General features: G+C 43.5%; 1 protein-coding gene across 2 annotated transcripts in view; it reads left to right on the top strand.

Annotated features, from left to right (window-relative positions):
• The window catches only part of adamts17 (ADAM metallopeptidase with thrombospondin type 1 motif, 17), a 121496-nt gene that overhangs the window by 10856 nt on the left and 100083 nt on the right, over positions 1-10557 (top strand). For both annotated transcript variants that reach the window (XM_027281876.1, XM_027281877.1), the window contains exon 3: positions 3352-3523. In XM_027281876.1, coding sequence (XP_027137677.1) covers positions 3352-3523 — 172 coding nt within the window. The remainder of the gene's footprint in view (positions 1-3351; positions 3524-10557) is intronic.

A 10557-nucleotide genomic window follows, 5' to 3' on the forward strand; every position in this document is an offset into this window, starting at 1 on the left:
GTCCATAAAAGTCGCAATAGCGTTTTCCGCCTGCAGAATAAATCTCTGGTTAGCATCTGCGAGCAGTTGCTTTTCATCCAACTCTGGTTGGAGAGGTGGTTGCTCACGTTATTGGCAAAATATTGAAATTTCATTTTGTACACCTCTCAAATTGTGTGGCTCTTGTGTCCAGTTTGCAAGTCATGCTGAAGAAAGTCTTGGAGTCATGCTGGTGTTAAAGAGGCTGACAGCTGTTGGAATGAAGGACATGTGGCAGCGCTCCTTCATACTAGGGCTGCCACGATTAGGCAATTAGTCACGATTATGTCGACGAACAAAATCGTTGACAACTAATTTAGTAGTCGACGCATCGTTTTTTTGTTGTTTTTTTTTACTTTGCTTTTCTCTCGAAACTGTGGCTGCAGCTTCCACTGCCTTTCTGTCACATACACACACACACACACACACACACACACACACACACACACACACACACCTACGCACATGTGCAGTAGTGGTAATCGGCGTCAGGCCTGACTGTACCGTAAATGATACCATAACACAGACCCTCCAGGAATTCACCATGTTGCGATTTGCAACTTCAGTGAATCCCCGTGAATTCAGGGCAGTGTTGCAATTTTAACCAATCACCGCAATTTTTCCGCAACTTCCGCGCAGTCTGCCCGGGGAATTCAACTCGGCGGGTCAGGGACGGCCGCACGGTGCGGGAGGATCCCCTCGTGGGACCTCTCCCCGGCGCTGGCTGGCCTCCGCCGGGCACATTTCCTCCGCAGCGGATCGGCATGGAAAGTGTCTGGGGCGAAGGTGACTCACGGCTCTGTCCGCGAGCTTTACAGCACCCTCCCATCCGCCACTTTCCAGGACAGTGAATTTACGTATGATCCGATTAGTCGACTAATCAAAAAAATAATCAATTATTAGTCGACTATCAAAATAATCGTTTGTGGCAGCCCTAGTTAGATTAAGTGATGTGTGTTGTCATACACTGACTGCATTAGCTGAATATTTTCAATCACTGACTGAATTTCTTTAGCAATGTTGGAAAAATCTGAAGCACTAAGGCTGTGTATTGTCTCAGGGCTGTGCGACAGTCATATGGTCTCCGGTGTTAAAGTCCAACGTCGACCCATCCATCCACCTCTCGTAGTATCTCTCAAAGTGGACTTTGTCGCTCTATAATAATGTCACTTGATGTTAGCTGCCAGTCTCAGCTGACTGCTTGTTAACCTACAAACCTATAATGTGCAATAACTCCATCCATCCATTACCTGTAGCCGCTTATCCTCAGTGGAGGGGCTGCAGCCTATCGCAGCCGACTTCGGGTGGGGTAAACCCTGACAAGTTGTCAGTTCATCACAGGCCACATAGAGACAAACAACCATTCACACTCACTTACCCGGAGTACCCGGAGAGAACCCATGCAAACACAGGGAGAACTGAGCCGACATCATTATCTATTATTTTTTTGACCACTTGGTGGCAGCAGAAACAAGTTCTGAACCCAGCACTGACATATTATCGCCTTTAAGTAGATCTGCTGAAGAAACAGTTGCTTATTTACACATCATGTGCTGTTAAGTAACTCATCTAGCAGGATTCTTGGGTCTTAGACACACTACATGATGGAGTGTGAAGGAGAGACAGCTCCTGACATTGCTGACTCACCAGAATGCACGTTACCACCCTGCAGCACATTTTCTTTTCGCTTCCTTTGAAAGCTTCATTTTACAACTGTACAGAAATGAGCATTCACCAACAGCCACACCAATGAAATGATCAATGTGATCACCACACTGATGGTGTTGACCAGACTTGTTGGATACGTTGTTGGAGTTCAAGTTTCCTCAGAATGTTTTCTTTTCTTTGTTGATGTGACTCCTTTGTTGCACAACAGTAAGAGATGGTTGCAAGGATTTCCTAAGAAAGAGCAATCAGTCTGATTAATTAGAGGAGAGAGTGTTGAATCATTGTCTTGCACAAATCTGTGGTCAGCTGTTGCTGAGTCAGCCTTTCAGGCTGCAGAATAACCATAAAAGGTGCAGACTGATCCAGCCACCTCTCTGTTAGCTCCACTAAGTTTCTGCAAATGCATGCTTTATTGTTGTGGCTGCATGAGAAAAATCTCTGCAGACAATACTCAGGGTCAAAGTAACATAACTTTGATTCTGGGAAAAAATGGCGCATAAAAACCCAAAAAACAATGATTTGCAAATCAGTTTTGATTCATATTAAATTGAAGACAGTAACTGACAACATATTGAATGTTCAAACTGAACTTTATTTTTTTCAGTAAATATACACTCGCTCTGAATTCACTGTTTGCAACATGTTCCAACAGACAAAAGACTGTTTGAAGCTTCCACAGGTGAACCTGTTGATTGGTTTAAAAATGGATTGAAAAGCATTCAAAGAACTCCGTGAGCTGATCTGTTGAATGTTTTTTTTAATCCATTTTGAAAGACCTGGAGGCACCTGGAGTTGTTGCATGAACTGATATTGTTGGATTCACGATTTTGTACTGCAACTTTAGGGATGTTATGTGTTGTAATAATGTCTGTTTTGTTTCCTTGTTCTTGGTTTGTGCTGTTGTCTGTCTTGGCCAGGACTTCTTGAAAAGAGATTTTTAAGGACAGGGTAGAATTGGTAACAGGTGATAGTATCATGATTGGGTATGTAGGAGCGGCACAGTTCATCTCTGCATCTACAAATGAAGTTCAGACTCGACCATGCAAAGAGAGCGAAGCTAAAATTCTATAATGCACACCTCTAAGGCTCAGTAGTCTTTTTCACAGAAGACATTTTGACATGTCACAGTAGGAAAGGCATGGGTGTAAACAATAAAATAAATGATGACTCATTCCATTTTAGCTGCTTCAGTTTCAGAGTCTTGGTATTGCTCATCTGGCTCACCGTCCTGGCTTACTGGGACACTTGAATAGAACAGAGGGACCGTTAATGTTATTAGTAACATCTGTGCTTTTGCTGCTATGACGAGTCCGAGTTACTGCTGAGAAAAGAGCCCGTTAATGAATTCTATCGTTTATTTAATCCATCCAAATAAGTTTATTAATTAATTAGTTAATCATAGGACTTCACAAAGTATTTCACTTTTTTATTATGATAACAGTTTTTCAGGTGGTTGAAGAACCCCTGACCTCACACTGTTAGGACAGGTGTTGAAAGAAGAATTGGGTATAAGCAGAGTACAGTCGTCCACATTCAGTCTCACTCCTGGTTGCTGCTTAGTAAGCACCTCAAATTACTTCTTTTTACTCATCTTTTGTAATCCCAGATAATGTCAGGGAGGGAATCATGACTTTCATCTTGTGTCTGTCTCTGTTGTGTGCACAGACTGGGATCATCCAGATCGGGGGGGACAGCATGTTCATCCAGCCGGTGGGTGAAAACGACCCGTCACAGTCGTTCTCTGGACTCAAACACCGGCTGCAGCGACGCCGGCGCTCTGCCAAGAGCAGCTCCGCTCCAGATGCTGACCAGCCCAACTACTGTGGGACTGTACAAGGTGAGCGACACACACACACACACAGAGCGGGATGTGGGATTAGAAGGTCACACTGATATCAAAGTTTGCTGAGGAACACCAGAATAATTGCAGGCGTGAAACTGCCCTCATGAGGACAGAGGATAGTGGAGCTTCACTTCATTCATTCTCTTTGGTAGTTCTCACTATGCACGGTTTCCACCTTTTTGATAAAAGTAAGAAGGTCCTACAGATTTTCGAGTTTGTTTTTTTTGGTCCGTTTAACTATTTAAACGTCAGTGGGGCTTTTTTGTCAAGTAGTGCATGGACGCTGCCCAGACGTCTATGAGCAGACTGTATGACTTCAGTTGTTCAGCTTCTAGCCCCAAAATTCCACCGGGTGCGGACGTGCCATGCTGCGGTTGCTGCAGCGATATGTGGCCGTTCTTGTTGTTTCAAACCCCACCGGCTCCGCTGTGGTTCGTCCCAGAAGCGTCCCAGAAGCACGCCTCCGCGTTGAATACACGGCTGTTTTTATTTTTGACGGATGCCGTGAGCAGCCCGCGTCAATTTACACAGAGCACCTCCAGCTGACAGGAAGCCAGGCACCGAAAAAGCATATCGAATCTGGGTGGATTTTCAAAATAAAATACCCTGTGCAAACTGCCGGTCGTAAAAAACAGACAGACAGTGAAACAAATGAACTAAGTAGCATATTTACACATGTAGAAACATATTTAGAAGCACATAAACCAAGAAAATTGACAAATCTGAGCAAGTAAACAAAGTCTGGTGGGTTAAACGCTTCTGAAACGGGGTTTGAAGTCGCGTGTAGGACCAAAACAGCGTCAAAGCCGTGACGTGACGTGTCCGGTGGGGTTTTGGGGTAACTCAGTTTGCTGGGTGGGAGTTGCGTGGTGTTTCTATGAGTGGCTGTCTTATACTTTTGCTGTTAGAGACGCCAACCAGCAGTTGTGAAGGTCGAAAACAGCAGTTGCAAACATAAACATGTGTATGGATTCATGTGCAGGTCCGTCTGTAGCTTCCTCATTTAAAGTCCACACACTCAGCATTTTGCACAGCGTTCAAACATGCACGTTGATCCTGTTGTAAATCCGAACATTTCCCTCCGGCTCACTGTCGGTTTTGTTTTGTGTATGTGCACAGTTTTCATGCAGTTGACTTTCAGTACTTTGAGAATTGTGCGGTTTATCCGACAAACAAAGAGTTGGCAAGCGTGCGTGTGTTGGTTTAGATCATTGGGATGGACTGTTGGTTTGTTTCCAGCCTGTCTGAATGTCTGACAGTCAGGTTGCTTGATAAAAAAAAAAAAATGCTCTCGTTTTCACATGTTGACAACTCAATTTCCGAAATCATGATTTTAGAATCAACACATTTTTCCAAACAGTTCGTCCACGTTAACAAATCGTACTGTGTTGATACAAGTAGGAGTTTATGCTGAAATCTTTCTGGCAAGAGAAATCTCTTCATACATATTGGTCAAATTACAGCGGATGGGATTGGTGTGATTTTTTTTTTTTTTTCAGAATCTGGCGAATGTTCCTTATGCTCACCTCAAAAACCCTGAAACATCTTCCAAATGCCTCTGCAGTGATGCGCTCGCAGTGAGCTGTGTGAATGAACCACTGCCTGCCCCTCCACCCTCCAGTCTAAAGTGGGCCAGTTGAACATCCCAGGGAAGCAGTGCTAATAAATCATAGGTTTCAGAGTAACATTTACTGCTATCTGATATGCTTTGATGTTCATTCAGCTCCACTGTGTTGTAAGCGAGGCTGTGTGGAATGCAGATGTTTCCTTATTTAATGTGTATCTCCTCTCTGCAAAGTTCTTGTTGGAACCTGCTGAGCCCCTCGCTGTTAACGCTATCAAACGCAGAGCAAACTCTCTCTGCTCGTTTACATTAATAATGTGCATATTTTCCTAACCCTTGGCGTCTCTTTGCCAAGATTATACATTTTTTTTGCAGCGAGAGGAATTCACAGTGAAGCAGAGCAAAGCCGGCCTCTTGTTTTTTCGAATATGGCAGTTTTGTAATGTGGAACACACCTGAACACAGGATCCAGTCAAAAGCACTAATGACCAGCTTGAGAAGTCATGGAAAAGTTTAAATAGTTGCAGATTGGAGTTATAGTTATCCAAACATTTCTCCGAGCAGAGAGCTGTTCTGGAGGCAGAATCAACGAGTGAAGCCAAAGAACCACGTCACGCAGCCAGAAACCCTGAATTTAAAGTTTGCTGCAGGTCTTTTTGATTTTCTATCTCCTCTGTAGATATCTGTTTTTAGTTTTATTGACTGTTCTCTGAGGCAGTCAAACTGGAGGCAGAATAACAATCTTGATACAAGCCAAAAATAACCTAAATATGAAGTCAGCTGATGGATAGAGGTGATCTGTATCTGGATATTCTGTCTACTGTAAGAAAAACATGTTAATACTGGCGTAAATGCAGCAGGAGGCATTCCTGCCTGGACCAGTAAGTCCTCTTCAGGGTGACCACATTGTTAGTTGCAGTCCTGCCTCTGCCATCTCCCTGCTAACCTGGGAATGGAGCTTGGTTGAAGATGAGGCTGGGCTGAATGAAGCTTGGTTGCTCAAACAAGCCACCTGTAACAGTCTGAACTTGTCGGTCAAAGCCGTCATGCCCTTAATTCTGCATAACTTTAAAGTGATCTCTAAGTACAGTTTTCACGAATGAGGAAATTAAAGACGAAAACTAGAGGAAGCTCGGAGTAGTGCCACTGCTCCTCCACGTCGAAAGGAATCAGCTGAGGTGGTTCAGGCCTCTGATTTGGATTCCTCTTTGGTGCCTTCCTTTGGAGGTGTTCCAGGCATGTCCAACTGGCAGGAAGGACCCTGGGCAGACCCATAACTCGCTGGAGGGACTATATAGCCCATCTGGCCAGGGAATGCCTTGGGATCCCCCAGGAGCAGCTGGAATGCGTTGCTGGGGAGAAAGGATGCCTGGAACGTCCTGCTAAACCTGCTGCCACCGCGACCCGACCCCAGATAAGTGAAAGAAAATGGATGGATTGAACAAAAGCTGTGAAGTTGGACATTTTAACACGGAGACTGACATTCTGAAGTCTGTCACTGAGGTTGCCATACGTCCAAACCCTGCTTACTTTCTCCATGCACCTGGCCAATCACTGCGAAAATCGGTGTGAATGTTGGATTGTCTGTTTTGGAAAGTTACAGACATTGTTGGACATGACTCGTCTAAAAGCTGGAAACTTTTCCAAGAGTTGCTGTTCAGTGATCCAATGAGCACTTTTCCTAATATGAACAAGGGGAGGGTGCCACATGACAACCTCGAGAGAGAGAGTGAAGTAACCATTGACATGAGTTTTCTTTCAACCTCCAATTGATCCACTGGATGTGTTCAAAAGTGCACAACCCTCCAGCAGTCTGTTCATCAGCAGACACATTTCCAGTATAGATAAGTGCTATGTGCCAGCACTGCTCTCCTCTGAATTGACGGTTGACAAACTGAGATGCCGATTGCTTGAATTTTATGTTGAGTTTGGATGAAGCGTACAAAGTAAAATTATTGTTTTTGTTTGTCAATAAAGTCTGGTGGCTACGACTAATTTCATCCAGGTTAAAAAAGTTCCCATCTGCTCTTAACTGGTTTTAATAACTTTATGGAGCAGACTGGCTGATCTTTATTTAGTGTCTGTATTCATATTGTGCATATTAGCACAAAGAAAATTGTAACATCCTGTCTCCTGCCACAGACTTTGGAGGAGAACATACAGACTAACACATAAATTCCACCGGGCACAGATGAGGTCGCGAATTTTTTTGATCCGTTCTCCAGCACAGGGTGTTTTATTTTGAAAAGTGGGCTGAGTGAGGAACAGGCTGCATTTTGCAAAAAAAAGTGCTATTGTGAATCCACCCTGGCTCGTGGAGAAATGACAAATCACTGTCAAACTCCTCCACAAAGAAAAAAAAAAAGACATGAGCAGACAAGCTGTCCAGCTGCAGAGACAGTGACTGTGCTGTGTCTGATCTGTCTGCTCCTATCATTCTGTTAGTTCGCAGACAATTAAAGCTTCCCTCAGACGGTCTCCACATTTCCCCCGTGCACAGTCATTAGCCGGAGCAGCTAGACCTTGAGAACCGAGCTGCACCCCCAAAAGTTACATAACACCACCCGAGCTAAAGACCACCAGCACTTTTGACAACCTGTATAAATAAATTCTTTCCATATGTTCATAACTGGGGCATACACAATAACTGAAACCTCCTATTTAGAAGGAAAGAAGAAAAACCTGCAGAGCTGTGTGTGTGTGTGTGTGTGTGTTGGGTACTTCCATTACACCCATAATACCTAAATACATATTATACACACACACACACAACACACACACCACATATGATATATATAATATATGATAATATATATATCTATTATATCTAACACCACACACACACACACACACACACACACACATATATATATCCTATCATATCTTATATAATATTAGTGCTGCTCAAAATAACGCGTTAATTTTGGTCGATTACTTTTACAAGAATTACGCGTTAAAAAAATTACACGCAATAAACGCGGCTTGTTTACGTCCGGGGCGCGGCCGCCATTTTGGATGTGGCAAAGTAAGAATCTTTGTTTCCCAGATATATTAGTGTGTGTGTGGAATGGTGTATAAAGGCCATTAATCTTAAAAGCCCTCACGAGACTGCGCCCTGGGGTGGTCGCCCCACTTGCCCATATGCTAAAACCGGCCCTGCTTGTATTAGTTACGGGCAGATCGTGCCACAATCCAATATGGCCGGACAGGTTACGCATCGCAGCAACGGAACCAACCTGCTGCATGAGCGTTCATGTATTATGTCTCTGATCTGATCCTAACTAACAGGAAGTCTATGGCGGAAAGATGGATAAGGACTTTTAGGGGATATTTTCATTTTGAAAAAGTTTCCCGACGGCTCGTTACGACAAAACAACGGCAATTTGCCAACAGTTTTGCACGAGCCGATTTAAATTCACAGAAAACCACGACTTTAAACATCACCTCCAGAGCAAAACCCTGTTCTACGTCACAAGAGTGTGGCACTCTCCATATATTCCTCTTCTGGCTGTTTTTCATTGCCGGAGGGCCTTAAGCCAATAACAGAATGAAGTGTTCAATACTTCTCGGTGTTTATTCTACAGTAAGTTGATCAGTGTTTTACAAAAGAATATGGCAGAGTGAAGCGTCCGCTCAGAAAAATGGCAGGTAAGTATTGAGACATTATGATAGATTAACTAGCGAGTAGTCGCGGAGTTACAGTTAAAGAATGTGCGCTGAATAGTTAAGGTTTTTTAAGCGATTGACAGCCCCATAAGTAGAGGAGATATAAGACAATACAGACATCAGACAGATAGCGAACACTATACGACAACACGTACATACAAGAGACCAGGAACTCAGATATATACATATATTATATATATATACATATATATAGATATATATTATAGATATTTATATATATAGTCATATATACCTTATATGATATATATATATATATATATATATCATATATATATATATATATATATATATATATATATATATACTATATATATATATATATTAACGCCTCAAACACTGACACTTTCCTCTATCTGTTCATATACATTATGCCTGTGTGCGGAGACATGTGTCAATCCCTTGGACATGCAGTCAAAGAAAGAACACGTCCTGGAACATGTATAATACCACTGTCAAATTAAATACAAATTGATGGCATTTTTTTTGCAGCATAACTCATCCTGCAGATTATATGACCTGCTAAGACATGCAGCGACTCCGCTGTGATACTGTAAATAAGGGGAGTGAAAAAAGCAGCTGAGGCTGTATGGGCTAAAGGTGCCCGCCGTGGGAGCTTTGTGGTAACACAACAAAAGTTCTGTTACATCCCAGCGTGCACGCCTGAGCACTAACAATTGTGTTAAATGCATTTTCCTCCTCATAAAACATTTCCGAAGCCAGTGTTGGAACGTTAGGAGCTGATGTTTCTTCTTTTTCTGTTTTCTTTATTTGACTGTACGCCCGTAAAACGAGTCATGAACAACCAAAGTGTAAGTTCAACAGGTAAAGCACACAAACTGCTCAGTCACTCCTCATCCTCCTCCAGGCTCTTATGCAATATGACACAGTTACTTCCATCCAAACAGACTGAACTACTGCTGTACAAAGAATGCATGGGGGAGAGACGGAGAGAGAGAGAGAAAGAGGGAGGGAGGGAGAGAGAAAGGGAGGGATGTTGTGAATTCCTCTGGAAGTGGAGCTGATTCTTAATGGATATAAAGTCTGCCACAGTTTGCATCTCTCTCCAGAGACCATTGTGTTTTGGGGAGGAAATAGAGCTTTGGTGAAGGAGAGGAGAGGAGAGGAGAGGGAGGAGAGGAGAGGAGAGGAGAGGAGAGGAGAGGGAGGAGAGGAGAGGAGAGGACTGCAGGAAAGGAGCAGGAGGACTGAGGCTGAGTCCAGGCAGAATGAATGCAAAGGAAAGATTTAAAATCTGGCACTTCCCTCCAACCTCAGGACAACAGGACCATCATACATATACATACATCATGCATACATAGAGCAGAGTCTTCTAACCAACTCTGTGTTCTCTAGTGTTGGGACCCCAACCTCCCATTAAACACTCTGCTGCCACTACTCTCAAAGTTGGGTCTGGGGGCCACCCAAGCATGCAGACGGAATGTCAGATATCCTTGAAGGGGATCCAAGACGTTCCTGGCAGAAGAAAGAATAGTTTTAACTTCACTATGATTTCATTCAGCAGAAATTATGTCAATTAGAGGCTGCAGAAAGTCCCACAGTCATTACCAGCATCAGCACTCGTCTTCCCATCGAGCCGAACGGGAGTGCATAACGTGAAGCTATCTGGGTCGTGTGCGTAATGAAAACATATGAAAAACCCCTGCTCAACCTTTGTGTGATGGCTGAAAACAAACGGACAAAGAGCTGCAGCAGCTCTGCTCGCACACACACACACACACACCCACACACACACCACAAACACCACACCACACACACA

Source organism: Larimichthys crocea, chromosome VIII (genome assembly GCF_000972845.2).
Source record: "Larimichthys crocea isolate SSNF chromosome VIII, L_crocea_2.0, whole genome shotgun sequence".
In the NCBI taxonomy this organism is placed as follows: Eukaryota; Metazoa; Chordata; class Actinopteri; family Sciaenidae; genus Larimichthys; species Larimichthys crocea.